This window comes from Miniopterus natalensis, chromosome 6 (genome assembly GCF_054644295.1).
Source record: "Miniopterus natalensis isolate mMinNat1 chromosome 6, mMinNat1.hap1, whole genome shotgun sequence".
Taxonomy (NCBI): domain Eukaryota; kingdom Metazoa; phylum Chordata; class Mammalia; order Chiroptera; family Miniopteridae; genus Miniopterus; species Miniopterus natalensis.
The window spans coordinates 26,691,083-26,712,200 of NC_142086.1; the positions used below are offsets into that span (position 1 = coordinate 26,691,083).

General features: G+C 37.3%; 1 protein-coding gene across 2 annotated transcripts; it reads right to left on the minus strand.

Moving 5' to 3' along the window:
- Nucleotides 1-326: 326 nt before the first annotated feature.
- PCNP (PEST proteolytic signal containing nuclear protein) lies at nt 327-15,475 on the minus strand. Of its 2 annotated transcripts, none has more exons than XM_016199685.2 (5): nt 15,401-15,475; nt 10,318-10,532; nt 7,509-7,583; nt 3,344-3,399; nt 327-2,169 (listed from the first exon to the last, which is right to left on the minus strand). In XM_016199685.2, exons 1-5 carry the CDS (start codon nt 15,462-15,464, stop codon nt 2,043-2,045), a joined length of 537 nt encoding a protein of 178 aa, XP_016055171.1. In that variant the 5' UTR covers nt 15,465-15,475; the 3' UTR covers nt 327-2,042. The 2 variants fall into 2 exon arrangements, with proteins under 2 accessions (XP_016055171.1, XP_016055172.1); XM_016199686.2 differs by lacking the exon at nt 15,401-15,475 and adding an exon at nt 10,556-13,456 and having other exon boundaries at nt 10,318-10,480.
- Nucleotides 15,476-21,118: the final 5,643 nt, after the last annotated feature.

A 21,118-nucleotide genomic window follows, 5' to 3' on the forward strand; every position in this document is an offset into this window, starting at 1 on the left:
TTTTCGGCAACAGCATTATAAACATTAAGAAAAAATACAGAGCTAATGGGTAGTAGACACTAGTAAGAGAGTACCTTCTAACACCTAGCTATGCCTTGGCAGGATTATTTTCTACAGCACAGGGCAGACAACACTTTGGCAGGGAGGAGAAGGATGCTGTAGAACTAAAGCTACATTAGAGAGAGTCTAGTAAATAACAACTGAAACCCTCCCATTACCCTGACTAACAATCTAGGCAAGGGCAACAATTGTAACATTTGTCTCTTCTTTGTTTAAAAACAAAAAACCCCAGCAACAATTACGCGTAATAGAAAATAAGAACACTATTGAATTCGACAAATTTATTGGTATTTTAGTAAAGACATTCATCTCAGTCGTTTCTCCCTCCCAATAGGTTAATATTTCATTTGAGTCAAGAAAAGAATATGCAGGAGAGGGATGTTATTTTAACAGTAAAATACACAAAAATGAAAAGTCTGCCTACGTTAAAGCAAGTTAAATTCATGTATCTTGATATCATTAAATCAAGTAAGAAAGAACTAATAGTTCTATATACATTTCCATTGTTTTACTTGGGACTTACTCTAACAAATAAAAGTGAACAAAGTGTTAGGAATATATACAGGCTGCTTCTCTGGAGTTATCTTTTAAAAGAGCTGAGCGAGTAGCTACCACCATTAAGACAGTCTGAAGCTGCCTGCAAATTTAACATTGTAGAAGTTTTCAAGGAAATCATTATACTGCATTTTTCTTTTACGTATGACTATGCCTTTAAAGATGTGTTTAACTGTCACATTAAAAAAGAATTCATATACAATACAAAAATACAAAAAACAAAACAAAACAAAAACCCCAGAACAAAAACAACCCTACAACACATAAGCTCTAATGAAGTATATGTGGTCAGAGAGTCCATAAAATGTTTAAAGATGCATTTTCTTTCCTTCTATTTTCAATATCTAAAATGTGCTTTTGAGAGGCCACTGGTAAATATGTATACACTTAAAACAAACAAACCATTTTATTGTATTAAATAAGAATTCCTGTAGTTAAGTAAAAATCAAATTGGATTTCCCAAGTTAGTAACTTAAATGTTATGACAAAGTTACAGAAAGTGCATCTTTCTCATTTTCCATCTTCACACAATGTTGCTTTTTTGCTGTTTGTTACCCTTTTAAAAAATAAAAACAGCCAAATATTTACGTATTATGTACATTTAAAATTTTTTGGTGGTGGTTTGTATTTTAAAAGAAACAGCTTCCTATGACTTGCCTCAAGTCTGGTGGAAATGCTTTACAGAAACTAAGCTAATGACAAAAACCAAGAGAAGCACATTCAAAATACTGATTTACTTTGGTAGCAAACGGTTGTTTTTTGAAGACTAATGAAGGTAGACAAGACCCATTAAGGTGAAGTGGGCTATATCAAATACTCAATAGTTTACATAAAATTAAAAAAAAATTTTTTTTAAAGAGCTAAGCCTCTGTATCCACTGATAGCAATGCAATATCGAGTTTATGACTTGAAACAAAATAAATGCCCATTAGGAAAAAAAGCAATATTTTAATTTTATCTAATTTACTTTCAGTCAATACTCCAGTAACATTTTCCTCCCAATACAATACTCCCTTCTCTATAAGGCTGTTCCTGGGAGCCAGAAAGTTTAGGTTTAGGGAGTTAAGTTAGAGAGTAATTGCTTGCAGTTTAAACAGACAATAACTTTTTGCTTCCCTCTTAATGTGCTAATAGTTGAGTCTAAAAAAATATGCAATTCTTAGAAAGGTACCATTTCTGATTTTTTTTTAAATTATCTGTAACCTTTGGAAACTAATCACATGAAACTACAAAATTAGCAAATGTCTTGAAATCTGCATATAAAACATAAATTACGTCTAATTTCAAACTCTCATTTATTAGTGTACCACTCAATCTTAAAAAAAAAAAAAAGGCGGCTCCAAAGATAGTCTTATACCATTCTTTAAAAAGGAAACTGTTCCTTTTACTTTACACCCACCCCACACCCCAATTTCAAAACATATCATTTAATTGTCTTGGTCATGGACATTTCCAAGATGAGATTTTATATTTCGCTCCCATAGCTTCTGGTTATCAGAAAACCCATGCTTTCCTTTATTAAAGGAGTTTGGTCCTGCTGATGTTGGTGTATCCCTGTGTTAAAAGAAAAGAAATTTATTTAAAATGTTATACAAGGCCTTTTGGGCCATGTCTTTAGCTCATTCAAAGCATATTTACTTAGCACTTATTATAATATTATAAACATAGGCTGAACATCAGAAGCCCCTACAAAGGTTTTTAAGAACTTACTTTCCACTGGCCCAGTCTTAAAATTCCCCAGATTCCATAGGCCTAAGGAGGGACCAGGTAAGTCTGTAGTTTTAACAAACATTTAACATGATTATGATACATAGCTAAGGGTGGCAACCATTATAGTTTAAAAACTGTTGCTTGCAACCCACTAATAAGGTCATGAAATTAATTTGCTGGATTGCCATCAGCACTTGTAAAAAATTAAATGGAAGAAAAACATGAAGATGTACCACACAGAAAGGCTAAGGTCATTTTATGAGCTCTTTCAAGTTTACATGTTTAAATTAGATGTATACTGGGTGTTTAGAATGGGTTACAATGCCAAATGTATTTCTTAGGTCCCAGTATCAAAGGAAGGTATTGGGACCTAACTGTCCCACTGGGACTGTTCTCATTCGAATCATAGACTGAAAATCTGAAGGCTGATGCATGTTTATGGACTTGGCAATTTGTTCTTTGGAAGTTTATACATGAAGTAGAAATGGGGACATAATATGGGTAGATTTAAAGCTAAGCTTCCTTATTAGCCTCTAAATTAACCACTTATGTCCGTACAAAGACAGGAAGCTGAACCTAATGTTAACTTGAAATTGACATTATTTTCATGACAACAGAAACAATAAAGGGAAATTAAAATACTTTTGTTTTGGTACTTGACATTTAAGTTACCAAGGACAAAAGGGCATTATGATCATCAAGATTAAGTGATGAGAATGATATCACAAAATTAAATGAGTGAAAGCTGTTTCTTATTATACCAGAAAAAAAAATTTTAATTTTAAATCAGGAACATTTCTCATTAGCTATTTATTTGAAAAAATATATACAGATTACATGTATCTGAAAAGAAATAGCCTTAAATTATTAATTTTTTCTTAAGATACTCGTAAGATCACTGATAATTCACAAAACCCAAATAAGCAAGAAAAGCCTGAACACGAAAAGATTATGTGTAATTTATTCTTGCTCTTAATTCACCATCATGTTGTATAGTATTTATGAAAAATTATAATACCTTCCAATATTCTTCATCCTCATCTTTGCTTCTGGAGGCATTTCCTCTGGTTCGCTCTGGAGAAAAGAAATAGAAGTAAACAGGAATAACTACATATAGATTTATTAAATTCACTTTACGCTAAATTTTTTATCTAAGTCTTTTAGCATTTTCAATACTGTAACTTTTTGTAAAAGAAGAAATTTATCTTAACTACATTATAAAAATGTACTTATCCTAATGATGGTTTTGCATTAAAATTTTTGGTAAAGCCTGTCCATTGTGGCTCAGCAGTTGAGCATTAACCTAGGATCCAGGAGATCGCAGTTCAATTCCCAGGCAGGGCCCATGCCAGGGTTGTGGGCTCAATTCCCAGGAGGCAGCCAATCAATGACTCTCAATATTGATGTTTCTCTCTCTCTCTCTCTCTCTCTCTCTCTCTCTCTCTCTCTCTCTCCCCCTCTCTCTCTCTCTCTCCCTCCCCTCCCCCTTCCTCTCTCTGAAACCAATAAAGATATATTTTAAAAAGACCCAGCACAAAGGGATTTCTATTTGTCATATCTGGGAAAATTTGAGCATTGTGGAATAAAATAAGAACCTATGAACCCACACTTACATAAATAAGGGGAAGCTCTTCTTTACAGTAAGAGACAATAAACAGAGAGGACGAAAGAATTAGAAAAATCAACACTTGGCAAATATTAAAATAACTGATTCTGGCAAGAATCACCAATGGATGTTAACACTCAAGAGTAAGTGCTTAAGAAATTATATATTTTCACATATTCTCAAACCATATCTCTGATAAGATAAACTTTAATTAGAAAGGTAAAATAGTAATTTGATGGTACAGAATTCTAGCAAACATCACTTTAACCAAATGATCAAAGTTAAAACTGCCTGTAATGGGACATATTGATAACATGTGCTCCCTGATATGATGCGCTGAGAACTTGGCATGGCTTCTGTGGTATTCCAGCTATAAGAGATGTGAATCTAATCATGAGAAAACACCAGACAAATCCAACCTGAAGGACATTCTACAAAATAACTGACCTAAACTCTTCAAAAATGTTAATGCCATGAAATACACAGATACTCAGTGACTGTCAAAATTAAAGGAGACTAAAGAAATACAATAAATAATTTTTTAAAAATGTCCTCTTTGTTCAATATATTTCAGGCTTAGATATATATTTGAGGTTACTTAACCATATTCTACATAAAAAGAATCAGATAAAGATTTTATTTTGTGTATTTCAGATATTAGTCCTTTGTTAGCTTTACCTTTATTTATTTTAGAATTTTAAAAATGTTTTGATTTTAGAAAGAGAGGAAGGGAGAGGGAGAGAAACAGCAATCAGCTGCACAATCCCTACTGGGGATGGACCCCAAACCCAGGAATCAAGCCCAGTGACCTCTCGGTGCATGGGGTGACGCTCAACCCGCTGAGCCATACTGGCCTGGGCTATTTCAGAATTTAAAAAAGTTTATTTGAGCCAAACTGATGATGTATGCCAGGGAACAAATCTCAAATGCTCCCCTCTTTGTTGGTTTTATTTTTTATTGATTTTTTTTTTTTTAAAGAGAGAGGAAGGGAGGGGGAGTAGGGGACAGAGAGACAGATATCCATTGGTTGCTTCCTGAATGCACCCCAACCAAGGCTTGGACCTGCCACTTTTTGGTGCACAGGACGACGCTCCAACCAACTGAGCCATACTGGCAAGGGCCCCCTCTTTGTTGGTTTTACACATTGCAAATACCTCTTCCCAACTTTCACCATTAACTTTGTCAATAATCTTGTTTATTTAACAGAAATCCTTAATTTTGGTATAATCTAATTAGTCAATTTTACTTAGGGTTTGTGAAAAACACTTTTTTGAATTTTTATAAGTTTATTTGAGCCAAGATAACAACATATACAAGGGAAAGCAAGATCTCAAATGCTCCCCATATAAAGAGTTTAGATGCATGTGTTCTTTTTATCTAAGAGACAAGTTTATCCTTTCCTATCCTTACCATCTTACAGTAAACAGTGATGCCTGAACCTGTGCAAAATTTCTTTATAAAGTATTTAGAAAAAGCAGTAACAGCGGACTAGAAACCAAAAGACCTAAGTTCTAGTTCAACATCTGTGTGCACCAGCATGCTTTACTTCTTAATTTCTCCATTTGCAAAATAGAAATAACTGTACCACATGATTCACAGGGACATATTGAGGGTAAAATAAAGTTATGTGAAAAGATATCCAAATTGTTAGGCATTCAAAGTAAGCAATTACTACTACGTAGTCCTTAAAATTTCCAGTCTCTCCACTTTTACACATGCTGCTCCTTTCTTCCTATATTGTCCTCATATAATCTGTACATACCAAAATGCTACCTAATCTCTTTAAAATGTTAGAATGAAAGAAAACAGAAATTATTATTTAAGTTAGTGCTTTTTATTTTTATTTTTTTTTAATTTTTATTATTATTTTTTTCAATATATCTTCACTGACTTCAGAGAGAGGAAAGGAGAGGAAGAGAGAGAGACAGAAACATCAATGATGAGAGAGTCATTGATCAGCCGCAGCCCGCAACCCGGGCATGTGCCCTGACCGGGAATCGAACCCTGATCGCCTGGATCCTAGGTCGACACCCAACCGCTGAGCCACGCCCAGCCGGGCAGTTAGCGCTTTTTAAACTTTTTTGGGGGAAAGGGGGGGCAATGAAATACATTTTTCCTCAACAAAATCTTACTTGGGGTCCCAATTAGCAACCAGATAAAAGAACTGCTGTAAGAAAAAGGGGCAGGAGACCAGAGCCCTGCCTGTTAGGCATCACCACCTCCCAGCACAGTAGCTCCTAAGACATTTCTATGGAACCCCAGAACTCTAAAAAATGGTTTAAAAGTTTATTCTTAAATAGAGCCTTCATTTTACAGTTTAAAAACTAAGGCTCCAAAAGGTAAAGTGATTTATTCACAGGCTTTCTAGTGGTGAAGAACTGGACAAACAGGGACAGAACCCAGGTCTTCCCAATCACCAGCCCAGTGGTCTTTCCATGCCACTTCATCTAGTTACCCAGCCTCTCTTCTTTCCCTGAATTTCCACATCACTTCATCTCCAGGTACTTTTGATTTTTATTAAGTCTCTGCTCTAGAAGGCTGAGTTCCTAGAGGAACATGTCTGATTATCTTTGTAATCTCCCTGTGCCTAGCATATAGAAAGCACTCAAATGTGTAAACGTCCAAAGGAGAATATAGCGATCACGTTATTCTTTAGCTATTGACCTGGGCTCCAATCATTTCACATTTATCCTCGCCCAAAAATCCTCTACAAAAATCTCCAGTCCAGTCAAATACAGCTTAGTATTTACCACTTGTGATTTGAAAGCTGATGTCTTAGTTTACAAAAGTATTCCTTGGTTTGTCAAAACCCTACCTAATGTTTCAGTACCCAACTAATATTTCTTCTCTTATATATTCTTCCCAGCTACTCCTCCGAATGTACAATTCTTATCCAGATTCCCTTTGGGAGCAATTCCTCATGTACTCAGTAACAATTAATTGTTATACAATAGGGTCACATCTTAAGTAAGGGTTAGGTTCTAAAGTCGGTGCCTAAGGAAAGTGAAAATTATGCTTAAAATTCCATAGTCTTTCATAAGCACGGTAAGAGAGGGACCCTGTGAGGGGCATGAAGGGACTAGCACTGCCTAAGACAGCAGATTAGCATCTTATGTTTACTCTGAAATATGAGTTTATTGACTAAAACTTCTAGCAGAATCACCCACACTATTTGTTATTCCTCATGGAGATAAAGGGAGAAACCACTATAGCTGCCTGCTGTAAGTTAAATGCATGTATAATGTCTCATCACTGAAGACTTCAGCTATAAAAATTATTAAAGTATTCAATTTTTCTTTTTTTGGATACTACATACTTCCTAGTACATACATATATTATTATTTATAATAAGCATTTATCAATTTGATTCTTAAGTTCCTTGCCCCTAGAGTCAACATTTTAAGTAATCCTACAACCAAATAAAATAAATAGAAATGCAGATGTCTCACACACAAAAACTGATCAAAGTTTTAAAGGAAATTCACTAGAGTACCATTAACAGAGCCTACAATCTGCCACTAACATCTTCCTTAAAGAATTGGTTAAAGCAAAATAAACAAACTAGGTGTCAACTTACATCTTCATCTTCATTAAAAGCTGCTGCTACTGAAAGGGTTTTTGGAGCAAGAGTTGGAACAGTTTCTTTAGGTTTCTGAAGAAAAAAACATATTAAAGAGTATGACATAATGTTTACACAGGCTTGTTTAATAATACAATTAATCATCAAATATTAAAATTTATATTTTCCTAGAAATTGTGAGAAACTCAGAGCTCTTACTTTATTGTCCCATTTTTTTCCTCCTGCAAAAGATTTCCTAGTTAGGACCAATAGTTTATTATCATTTAGCTATGGGGCACCTGGTACAAGAGTAAATGATTAGTAATACTTAAGTACGATGTTGCCTTGGGAACATAAAAGACACCAAGACTCAACTTTCTACTAGTTAGCTTTCTGCCCTATAGCCTATAAACATGCTTCATTCATCCCATCTCTTCTATCTAACCTAACTTTTTGAAGTAAATTGTCCTTACTATCTCCAATCCTCTCACCACCCAGTCTTCAAACCGCTGCAATTTGGCTTCCTTCCTTACCATTCTCCATGATTCCTCCCTCAACTAGAATCAGGTAACCCTGATTCTGTCCTCACCAATGACTGGTGTGCTGCATTTGACTCTAATCATCAGGTTTTTTTTAAAACACCCCCACCGTGGCTTCTGTGACACTGTTTTTTATTGGTGATTCTCCTAATTCTTTTACCTTTTATTTTCCCTCTCTACCCTCCCTCCTGCCTGCGCCCCCCCCCCCAATGGATACACAAAATTCTGTCCTTAGTGACCTTTCCTTCTCTATTCTCCCCTGGTCAACTTCATTCATTCCCAAAGTTTTAAATAGTTTAAACTACCAAATCCTATGCCTACGCCCAAGTGAACAGCTCCACTTAAAGCTCCTGGGATACTTTAGATTCATAGTGTTCGTAAGTACTGAAGCCAGAATATCTTTTCCTCAACTTGCACATTATATTGTAAGGTCCTATTGATTAGATTTATCTTGTTTCCCCCCTCTAATCCTTTGTACAGAGTGATCTATACAGTGATGTTTCTAAAATGCAAATCCGCTTAAGGGTCAATACTCCTTATAATGTTCTATGGCTCTGCCAGAACCTAAAGAATAAAGCCAAACTACATTATGGAGTTCAAGCCCTTTATGATTTGGTCCTCTGGTCTCATTTTAGGGGCTTTCTATCCTATATTTGCCTTCCAAACACTCGACAAGAACAATTTCCTAAATGTACTGTATGGTTTCATATATAAACTCCTTTTGTGTGAAATTCCTTTTATTTGAGATGCCCTTTTGCCTCCCGCCTGCACTTAAGGCAAATGCAAACATCGCCTCATCAGTGAAATCTTCTCTGACCTGCAACAAAACTAACCATCCCTTCTTCTATAACACACACAGATATTTTTTATAAACAATGTTTGCTTCTGAAGGAATAAAAAAATGTTAATTTGGAGATTATGCATAGTGACTCTAAAAACACCCTTATATCTTACAATTCCAACTATTTTTTGTATCTTAAACCTAACCCCCCCCCAAGCAAATTATATTTACACTGTTATTTATTTTATAAAAACAAGTTTTTATTTTCCAAAGATTAAATGTCTTACTGAAAGGCTTTTTCAAACATAACCCTCCCATCTAATATGATCAGCAATTACTAAATCATGTGTATGATTTAGAGAAAGTAGGGATTTGTATATCCGATTTGGGAGGGTGTTGAACCATAGTAAAATTTATTATCAAGGGGAACATCTGTATGAGAAGTATACATGAGAATACACTATTAAAAAAAAAAGTAAATATTTATGCAGGTAAGTCTATGCAACTTAAAAAACAACAACAAAAAGAATCAGTCCAGGTAGGGAGACTAGTCCTAAGTAATGAAGTTACAAGTTGAATGTCTTTTATCCAGATTGAATTCAAAAAAAAGGAACAAAGAAAAAGGAAAGGCAAAACAGCATAGGGTGGGAGTGGAGGTTCTGAGAAATGATAGCTCTTTTAAAACTGTAAGTGTGGCTCACACTTATAGTAGGAACTTGATTCATATCATATTTTAAAGATCTTTGAATGAACATATGATGCAGAAAAAAGCTGTATGCATCTGGCAACTGAGCATTAATTTTCACAGAAAAGATATGAACAAACAACTCAAAAGGAATTTTAGGATTTTTCTCCTTACACAAGAATGTAACTATTACCTAAAGCCAATAGCAATACATGTAAGTAACTTTTTTTCTTAAAGAGATCTATTTTGATGCCATATAAAATAGTCACAAACAATCAAATTTCTAAACCTCCTGTGCTTCAATCTAATACTTCAAATACTTTCCAGACACCCCCTAGTTCATAAATATTAATTCATGGTTTACATATTAAAACAAGGGATCAAAAGTTGATCTGTAAGGAACTACTGTCACAGGATATCAATGAATGTCCTCGTGTAGCTCCAAAGTAAGATAACCAGGAAGCTCTCATCAAGGAATACTATTAACCTTTTAAGATAAAATAACTAATTTCTAGAGATACTATTTTTAATATTGCTAGAATTGAAAGATATTTTTAAAAGGTTTTGTTCAACTTAGAAAAATTCTAAGCTATTACTTGTAGTTGTTTCTTCTACTCCAAACCTTTTTTAAAAATAGCTTTAAGATATAATTCATCCAGCTCTTGAACATGGAGCTAATAACTCCTTAAATATTTACATGAAAGTTCATGCATGCATCCAGGTAACTTTTTTATACTTAATTTACCTAACTCAGTAAAAGTAGGTTTCCAAAACAAGTTCTCAAGACCCATTACGAATATCATATGTACAATAACAACTCACACTTGATCCAAGTTTGATGGATATGGCTGAGGCTTTCTTTGTCGTCTGACTACCTATGGCAAATCCAAACTTGGAGATCTTTGTAGGCTTTGTTGGGAGGTCTGCAGCTTCTTCTTCAGCTGATCGCTTCTCAGCGCTGCGACTGGAACTTTCCCCTCCATTACTGGAAGAAACAGTCTTAGTTTTCACAGGTTTTTCTGCTTCTTCTTCAGGTCCTGGTGAAGTCGAAACAACTTACCAAGATGAGCTATTTTTACTGAGCAGACTGACGGGAGCAGCAACCTCAAAAAGCATCGTTATAAGGAAGATACCTCTGCAGTTGTCACCTACTGACCCAACAGTCTCTTCCACTGTTTGTTAGAGTATACAGCAGGAACTGAGATTGTGTGGCAGTAGAAGAGGCTCCCATGAATTAACTAGCATAAAATACAGAGCAATTTAAAATTACAAACACAGAGTTCACAAAAAGTAAAGACCCTTCAACTAAACACTGTAAATTGTACAATAATCTAGTTATTTGTGAGATTTTGCTTCTTATAAATTAAGGTCTGTAAATTGCTCTACACAAACTAGTTTGTGAACAATTAGTCACACCATAGGGTAATACATTTGACTAATACATTCTAATATTCTTCAATAATGTACTATTAGGTATACACAGTACCTAGTTACGAACAGCCCATTATTACCTGAACTACAATGTTAATATAGCCTGGAGTTATTTTCTTGAGTGATGCGTTCCTCTTGTACATCTCACAAAATCTTTACTTGTAAAGGAACTTCAAGGAAGACTACAAGGTCATCACCTTTTGAGTCATTTTACTCTAAAAGCTTGGTTATCACCTGTTTTAAGCTACTCTTAAAAGCTTTTAACAATCATAGTTAGGTTTATACATTATTTTTTCTCATGAAAGAAAGATGACCTAATTATAATTTCAAACAGTAGAAGGCATGCATATGTAAGTTTGGAATAAAGATATTTTTCAGTAATTTTGCTCATGTTTGCATTCATCAATGATGAAATTAGTTCACATCTTGAATGTCTTAGGTATGTTATGCAAGGCTATTTAAGAACATATTGGGAAGACTGGCTATTATTAAAATTCTTATTTTCTTTCCCCAGTTTACTAATTCACTCTATAGAATGTATTCTGCTACATTGGATGGTTTATTTATGGAGCAAGAGAAGATGAGCTAAGGGATAGCCCTGAAAATAGTTAAGAAACAGGACAAAAAGCTTGAAGGCAAGGGAAGGAGGGAAATTAAACACAGACTGACAAGTAACTGATTAAAAAAAGTAAATGATTAAAAAACAGGAGGCTATAATCTCAATCTATATAGTTTTGGAATTATAGGGTCTCTGGTTAATTAGCACTTTGAACAGAACATTTGACTTTGTTTAGAGGAAAAATAAAAAGAACTCTTTATTCCCTTTGGACAAACGGTGAGAGTTGTAATGACAACGTAGGAAAGGAATTAAGCAGGATTAGGTTTTGGGATTTCCCCAGGAGGTGCCATTCACTTACTCAGATATGAAATTACAGAAGCACCTGAAAGATGGATTGCTATTCAATAGTTATAAAAGTCACAGTAAATCCAAACAGTGATAACTTCTTTGTGACTGATACACAGCTAAAATAGAAAATTCTACCAACTGGAATATACAGAAACTCTGAAAATAAATCAAAACAAATAGTATAAAGAACATTTAGTCCTGATTGTAGTGTAACTGTGCTTTGAACTGTGACCAAAGGCTAAAATTAGTCAAGATTTCCTGTACTTCTAAAACCTATCTTTAACCTAATTCTAGGTCTCCTGTTATCCAGAAAATAGTTTTGAAACAAATAAAATTTAGAAAAATTAAAGCATAAATAATGAAAAGTGAAAATATAATTCTTACTATAACATTAATAACATTGTGACAACTAGTTGAACTAGTATGTGCTAATACAAGAAACACAATAGTATCTGTCCAACTGCATGATGCTGTAGGGAATATTTCTAGAGACTACTCTAGAAAAAGGTAGCATGAAAAGGGGAGCTGGGAAAACTATCAATTAATCAACTGACAACAACTCAGTTTTATTCACATCTGTGTTTTTGTCATCCGAAAATTAAGCACAGTATGTCTATTAGGTCATTTCTACACATGGCTGATTCCAGGATCAGCAATTTATTTCTGGATATAGGAAACAACTTGCCTTGCTCTCTCTCAAGAAGTTTTTGGGTTTTTTTTTGGTAAGCAAATGTAAACGCTCAGTAGCTTTAGAAAGTATCTAGTCTTCAATAAAAAGGTGGGGGGAAAGGAGTGAAGGAAGGTGGGTGCACTATGAGTACTCATCACTTTGTGTGGCTTCAACTGTTATTTTCTCTTCATGCAATCCTCTTCTAACAAAACATTTAGGAAATAAAGCAAGTGGGAAAATATGGCAGCCAAATCTATTATTATTAGTGTGATTATTATAATTTCTACAATTCTATATATCTTACTAGAAAATTATATACCTTTGAAACATACCATTAAATAGCAACATCAATTCTTAAGCCCATTAAGTGCTTTCCTTTAAACACAATATGTAAAACTTTAATATTTGGGGCTTTTAATAAAAACTGTTTTCAAAGTATTTAATGAGATGTTTTGTATTTTGGGACTGTGGAAAACAAAATTTTGGATGACCATAGATTTTTGAAAATTTTTAACAATGTAACATATTTTAAAGGATGAATAAGTATGTGGCATAATAAATGTCAATTTCATTCAAGTAGATAGATTTTAGATAACCTACAATATCCTCAAATGGTTATGATTATAGTATGAATAGCTTTTCTCTAAAATTTCTATTTATTTCAAGGAGCTACAAAAATTTAGCCAAAGGGAGAAAAAAAAAAATCTATCTAAAGGTCTCACCCTTAGCATTATCTCTACTCTTTAACGTGACAGCAGGTGGTTCAAATAAGTAGCTTCTCTTATTCACATAAATTCATGTTAACTATGAAAGTAATCTCATAAAAAATACTTGTACTTCCAACTTACTGGAGTGTTTAATAGGAATTAAAAATCAGAATGATTCTCTAAATAAGCCCTTAGAATAAACTTCATAGTATTTCAAAACAGTGGCTACTGGCCACAAAATGATCAATTTAGCAATATCCACTGTTTTAACTATGATTCCATTGTACAACTTCATTAAAAATGCCTGACATTCAAAAGTGGTTTTATGTGCCCTGGCCGGTGTGGCTCAGTTGGTTGGAGTGTCGTCCCTACACCAAGAGGTGACAGGTTCAATTCCTGGTCAGGGCACATACCCAGGTTGCAGGTTCCATCCCCAGTTGGGCATGTGCAGGAGGCAACAAGAAATGTCTCTCTCACATCCGTGTTCCTCTCTCTCTCTCAAAAACAAAAACCAATCAATCAAGTAAGCAAGTAAATAAATAAAATGGTACCTTATCTTTAAAAAAACACACCAAAAAAAACCACACCAAAAGCAGTTTCTATGCCACAGCACTATTTTCTTGTAAAGGAAGGCACACCGAAGACAAATTATGTAGAAGTTGAGGGTTATTACTTATTCCAACTCACCTACAAGGAGACCATTTAATAATTTTTCACACCAATTAGTAAAGATAATTTTATGCCACCCCCCCAACACAAAAACATGCTAAAACTGAAACATCAATATTCATACTAGAGCTAATTATCCCTAACTGAAAGGGTGGTGAAAAAATTATACAGTGGATTATGTTAATACTTAAAAATACATTTTGACAGCACAGTAAATGCATCTCCTATACTTTCAGTCGAGACAGTTAAAAAGCCAGTTTAAAAGCCAGATAAGATTCTTTAGGCTACCAATTTTTGTTTTTCCTCAAATAACTAGTTTTTAATGTAATTTTACTCGATAATTTCCAAAGCAATTTTTGAACGAAAAAAAGTCCCTAACCAGGGGGGAGTGCAGAGAGAGGCAGTTTGGTTTAACTAAAAGCACTGTACGTGTTTTTTAAAAAGGAAATTCTGGGTCCAAAGTAACTGAACATTACACTTTTTTTTCTCAAGGCAATTCACATTAAACATCATATTAATAGTTCTTAAAGTTGCCTCCAAACGCTACTGATGTTCTGTATTTTCTCATATTAAATACTTTCAGGAATAAGAACTTGAGGGAGTTAGAATAGAGAGTAATACTGAAAACGTTCCAAAGATACTACGATCAGCTCGCACGTGTTCAATTAGTTGCCTTGTTACGACAGAGGGTGGCCAGAGATACTATGTTTCTTTTCCTTAATACACAAGACCCAAATTGACAGGGGTGGTGGGGAAAAAACAAAGATAGCCTGAGTTTATATCGTAACAAAATACAGGAAGAGTCACACTAGCCTATTTAGCCACCTAAGTATCTGGCACGCAGATAGCTGGCAACAGTCTAACTCAAAAAAGGTAGACACTCCAAAGAAAGGGAACCAAACCCTAACCCTAGACCCCGCGGCTTCGCCCAGCCGGCAGACAAAGGTATTCCCCTCTTCCTCCGCAGCCTCGACCCATCCCGCCGGAGGGTCAGCACTCGGCTCGAAATTAAAGGAAAGCGAAAGAGCCGGGTGGTCCAGCTCCTCAGCGGAAAGCAGCAGACTAACCCCTAGGTGTAACTGAGAGGCCGGCACTGTCGGAAACTTGGCGTGCGGCCAGTTCCTGCGGCCACTGCTCGGTGACTCCCACTAACAGTGTGCCTGTGTTTTGTATAATGTGCGTCTCCAGTGTCGCGGCAGCGGCTCCTGCACCGCCGCTCCGGGTGCCACCCCGAGTTCGGTTCCCCTTTCTGGTGCCCATCTCCCTTCTGCTCGGAAACGGGGCCTCCGCTGGGGCCGGGAGGTGATGAACTGTGGCCGACTATCCCCAGTCAAGGAGGCGGTGCGGGCCCAGATCCCAGCGGGCCGCACCGGGCGTGCCCGGGGTTCATCTGGGCCCAGCACCTGGCCGGGTGAGCGCCAGATCCGCCCATTCTCGCCCTACCTGAGCCCTCCACCCCGGGGAGCTCAAAGAAAGACCCAAAGCACCCCACTCAGCCCGCGACGCTGGGGTTGTGTTCACCTCCGGCGGCTCCAGCTCGCTGCGGCTTCTCCGGCTTCTCCTCTCCCGCCTTCCCGTCCGCCATTTTCCCCGCCGCGGCCTCCCTGCAGCCACGCCAAGGACGTCACGGCCCCGCCCAGTAACCAATGAGAAGTGGAGCCGGCGGGCGAGGCGGCAGCCTAGAGCGGCCCCGGAGAGTGGAAAGAGGCCCTTCCGGAAATGGAACTGGATGTGACGTTGTCGACGAGCGACCTCTGAAGGAAAGGCGGGGAAGGGCGGGCGGCCTCTGAGGACTGGTTGGGAACTCTTCCTAGAAGTCTGTTAAGTTGTCTTGGTCCAGTGGCGGATCCTGAGAAGTGAGGCGAAGAGGGAGCATCCCTCTGGAAGTGTTGGGGGAAGGTTTCTGCGGGTTGGGGTGTAGTTGCAGCTTAAGCTAACGGCTGCTTCATTTTGGTGTTGCTGGATCGCGTTGCTTACTCAAAAAAAAAAAAAAAAAAAAAAGTAGAGCCGTATTTTTCTTAGCTTAAGAGGGAAATTAGCGTTTATTGAGCGCCCTCTTGTGTTAGACACTATTTCGTTGACTTCGCAGAATAGTTCAACGCGGAATTAGCCTCTTTTAATTGTGAGGCGAAAGAGTAATTCGTCCAGGGGCACGCTGCCAAGTGGTAAGACTACTTTTCCTAAAGGCTGCGATTTGTTTCAAGTTAACAGAAGTTACTTCATTAAGTAAAGATTGCAGTAGTTTCCGCCTTACTTAAAAATCATGAGTGGAGCCCCAGTGTTTGCAGAATGAAGTCCAAGCATCATGTTGGGGCCCAGCCTAACTGCATCTTCTTTTTCCCCTTTTCTCCATGTTCTGCTGCCCTCTGGCCGCACGGCGTGTATTCCTTGCCCAGGGAGCTGGAGTTCCTGGGTTTGCCCTACAGTATACAGTGAGGATTACAGAAACTGGTCTTAAGGAGTCAGAACTTGGGTTTGAATACCCCGATCTACCCCTTACTAGCTGAGTAAATCTTCAGGGTTTCTTACTGTCCACAGGACCTACATTTCCTTCTCTATAAAACAGAAGTAATCTCCTAAAGTAGCTCCTAAAAGGGCAGTCATGAGGATCAGGTGAGATAATTGATATATACCATTGTTTGGTCACTTTATACTTCCTTCAGTATGTGTTTAAAAAAAAAAAAAAGTCTCCCTACGTGGCTCAAAAGTTCTTTGACGACAAAGACTTTTTTCCCCCAACAGCGACCATAATTTTTTTTTTTTTTCGGTCACACCACTTTGTACTGTGCATTTCATATATGAAAGGTGCTCAGTATTTGTGTATGGATGACTCCTCAGGTTCCAAGCCTAGAGAATGGAGAAAGAATCAAAGTATGCCTCATGACAGAGCAGGGTGGTTTGGTGATTGGGCGATTTGAAGTACCTGGTCCACCATTTATGACTGTATGTAAACGTGCCCAGCCAAATATTTTACATAGAGCGGGTAATTAATTCGTGTTTGTTTTATTTTTCCCAGGTGTGATCTTCACAAGTTATTTAATCACTGAGACTCTCACTTTTATCATTTTTAAAAGAGACATAAACATGAGATTTTTTAATGTGAAATTATGTATTTATAGATGTCTGTGTATATATATATATATACATATATATATATTTTTAAATGTTTTTATTGGTTTTAGAGAGAGAGGAGGGAGAGAGAGAAACAATTGGCTACCTTCTTCGTGCCCCCTACTAGGGATCAAGCACACAACCTGGGCATGTGCCCTGACTGGGAATCAAACGGGGACCTCATGGTCGATGCTCAACCATTGAGCCACGCCGGCCCAGCTATATATTTTTTAAATTCTCACTCGATATTTCTAGAGGAAGGGGGAGAGAGAGACATCAATGTGAGAGGAAAACATTTGTCGGCTGCCTCCCATACCTGACCAGAGAACGAACCTGAAACCTAGTCACATGCCCCAACCAGGAATTGAACCCGTAACCCCTGGGTGCATGGGACAAGGCTCCAACCATGGGCGATATTAATCCATTAATTCACCTGTCAGTTCTCTGTGAGGTCCTATCTTGCTGACCTTTGTTTCCCCAGGACCTAGGCTATACTAGTTTCAATAACTATCCATTGAAGAAATGAATGCAAGCTCCAGTAACCCCCAACAAATGGGTTAAGGAATGAAAAGGAAGTTTACTGCAGGACAAAGAAAAATAGCATTGCATCAGACAAAACTGAATTTAAATTCGAACTGCCATTTGCTAATTCTGTGAGTTTGAACTGATAAAGCAATTTTACTGATCATGTTTTAACTATAAAAATGTAGTAATACTTGTAGTGTTACTGAGAAGATTGAGATAATACAGGTCAAATTTGTAATACAGTGCTTGGCTCTTGGTGGACTGTTGCTTAATGGTAGCTATTGTTTGTAACCTCTAAAGACCCATTCAAATAATGGTTTAAATGCTGGAAGAGGCAGGTAATATATACGCAATTATTATTTTAATTTAAATGTGTAATTTGTGAGGTGACTGGTATAACAACTGGCATTTATTCATGCTTACTACATGCCAACCATAGTTTGAAAGTTTAAAAAGATATTTAAAAATTTATCTTTATTTTTGGAAGTATTACAGATGTCCCCCTTTTTTTCCCCATTGACACCCTCCTCCCACTTTTTAAAAAAAAATTTATTTTTTAAATGTATCTTTATTTTTTAAAGTGTTAAATATGTCCCCCTTTTTTTCCCACTGACCCCCTCCTCCCCATTTTTAAAAAAATTTAAAAAAAATTTAAATTGATTTTAGAGAGAGAGGAAGGGAGAGGGAGAGACCAAGAAAGAAACATCGATGTGAGAGAGAATCATTAATCAGTTGCCTCCTGCACATGCCCCAGCTGGGGACTGAGCCTGAAACCTGGGTATGTGCCTTGACCAGGAACCTAACCCTCCCCCCTTCAACGCATAGGACAACACTCCAATCAACTGAGCCACACCAGCCAGGGCAGTTTGCAAGTTTTTAACATGAAGTCAAGTACATTAAATCATCACAACAACCCTAAGAATTAAGTGCTACTATTACTCTTACCTTTATGAAAGAGGAAACTGAATCACTGGAAAGGTAACAGGTAGAATTGAACTTGGAATTCAAGTAGAGAGCTACAACAAAATCGGAGAAAGAGTAGCTAGCTAATCAGGATTTCACTAACCTTGAGTAAGTTCTAAATGCAGCTTTGTAATCATATTGTATTTTCCAGTTCCATTCTCAAATTTTAGTGCACAGCAGAACCACCTGAAAGGCTTGTTAAAACTGTGGTACTACAAAGTTTTTGATTCAGTAGACTTGGTGGGAGGGGACCCCCAAATTTGCATTTCCAACTGACGTTTCCAAGTGATGTCGATGCTACTGCTCTGGGGACCACACTTTGAGAACTACCTGCCCTAATTCACTCATTTTCCAAGACTATTTCACACTTTCTGCACAATCCAAAAACACCTAATATCTCCTCCCCCTTAGCTGATGACAAATGCTTTATATTCTCACCATGTCTGTGGTGGTACCTGCATTTGTCCTTATATGTTCTGTCTTCCTGTCACTTATGCAGTAGATCCTATCCCTCTTACACAAACTTGTCACTCTTCTCACTCCACTGTTTCATCAGATCCCCTCCTCCCACTACTGGAACATTCCCAACGGCATAAATACCTGCCTTTGTATCTCCTATCTACAAAACAAAAAACAAAAGGCTCTTCCGTAAATCTCGACTCCTTCTAATTTATTACTTTTTCCCTTCATATAGAAACTCTTTAAAAGGTTTGTTTATACTTACCATTTCCAGTATCTCTTTGCTATTTGGTAACTGTTATCCTGGTCCAACCCACTATTATCTTCCACCTTTGTTACTGCAATAGCATCCTACTGGTTCTTCTCTTATAATCTAGTCTCAACACAGCAGCAAAAATGATCCTTGAAAGGAATCAGTTTCAGCCCTGGCTAGGTAGCTCAGTTTGTTAGAGCACTGTCCTGACAGAGCCAAGGTTGCCGGTTCCATCTCCGGTCAGGGCACATACAAGAACCAGCCAATGAGTGTATAAATAAGTGGAACAAATCAATGTGCCTTTCTCTCTCAAATCAATTAAATTATCAGATTCATTCACTCAACAAACTTTGTAAAAAATGTTTTTATTGATTTTGAGAGAGAGAGGAAAGGAGAAAGAAACATTGATGTGAGAGTAATGTAACACTGATTGTGGCTGCCTCCCACATGCCCTACTAAGGATCAAGCCCCTCAATAGGGTGGAGGGCGGGGAGGGGCGAGTCCAGAATCAAACCAGTGACCTCTTGGTGCATGGGATGATGCACAACCAACTGAGCCACACTGGCCAGGTCACTCCCAACAAATTTTTAAGTGCTAATTATGTGCCAGGCACTGTACCAGACCTTGAGGATATAGCAGTGAATATGAAAAAATAAAAATAAAAAAATCCCAGCCCCATGGAGCTTATAATCTAGTTATCCTATTAAATCATCAGGAATATTTCACTTCTTTCCTCAAGGCCATACAATCTTCCCATCTTATTCAGTGTCTTTACAATATGTAAAGACCAAAGTCTTTACAATATGTCTAAGAGGCTTACATAACATACCCCTAGCTACCACTCTGATCTCATCTTCAGCTCTCTTTACCTACTCTGCTTCTGTTGCACTAGCTTCCTTGTACCTTGAATCCTCTCTCAGGGCCTTTGCATTCATTCCTCTCTTTACTTGGAACTCCCTTCCCTGACATCTCCTAGCTCAGCTTCCTTCAGGTCTCTGCTCAAAGGTCAATCTTATCAGTCTTCAAACAAAATAAAAAAGAAATGCTCTCCTGTTGGATGCAATTTTTTAAAATCTACAGGTTTTAGAGAGGGAGGGAGAGAGAGAAACATTGATTTGTTGTTCCACTTATTCATGCATTCATTGGTTGATTCTTGTATGTGCCCTGCAACCTCAGTATAATGCTATAACCAACTGAGCTATCCGGCCAGGGCTGGATGCAAGTTTTAAGAATATGGTTTAAAGGCAGATAGTGTCCTTTATATGAAGAAAATGGTTCTCCTTCCTTCTAGCAAGTATAGCCCTGCACCAGAGTGCATGCTTGGAGAGGGTAGTGCTCTTGTGAACGACCTGCCTAGTAGGTAGTTCTCAACCACATTTTTATAAAATTGTAATGCCTCCCCAAGCCAGCAATCCCCTTTCTCAAACTTTTTGTTTTTTCCAAATTATAAGAGAAAGTTTATTTGGAAAGTTACAGAGGTAGTAGAAGTGAGCCAGCTGGGCTGTGTGTGAGAGACAGAGACTGACTAAAATAACATTACCATCTGACATTTTACATATTTGTCTCCTGTTAGCCCAGAATTTAATGGCTGGGACGCCTTTGTTTGTTGCCGAATCACCAACATCTAAAACACTTCTGGGCACATATTAGGTTCTTAATAAATATTTGCTTAATGAATGAATGAGCCAATGAATGAAGATAAGCTGGTAGAGTGAGAAAAATAAAACAATTGCTGTGATATGGAAATCAAGGAAGAAGTATTTTAAGGAGGGAAGAGTTCAGTAGATATGCCATAGAAATGGCTACCGAATCTGGCTGGAAAGCAGATCACAGGGTTATCAAGCAGTGCTGTAGAGCTTCACTGGTCAGTGTGGCAGCCACTAATTACATGTGACTATTAAGCACTTGAAATGCTTGCTTGAAGGTTC

Bases quoted from the DNA above. Each gene is read 5' to 3' on its own strand.
- PCNP (XM_016199685.2), bottom strand. From the start codon at position 15,464: ATGGCGGACGGGAAGGCGGGAGAGGAGAAGCCGGAGAAGCCGCAGCGA. The intron at 10,533-15,400 runs GTGAACACAACC...CGACTTCACCAG, and splicing joins GCGAGCTGGAGCCGCCGGAG to GACCTGAAGAAGAAGCAGAA. The intron at 7,584-10,317 runs GTGAGTTGTTAT...TTTTTTCTTCAG, and splicing joins CCATCAAACTTGGATCAAGT to AAACCTAAAGAAACTGTTCC.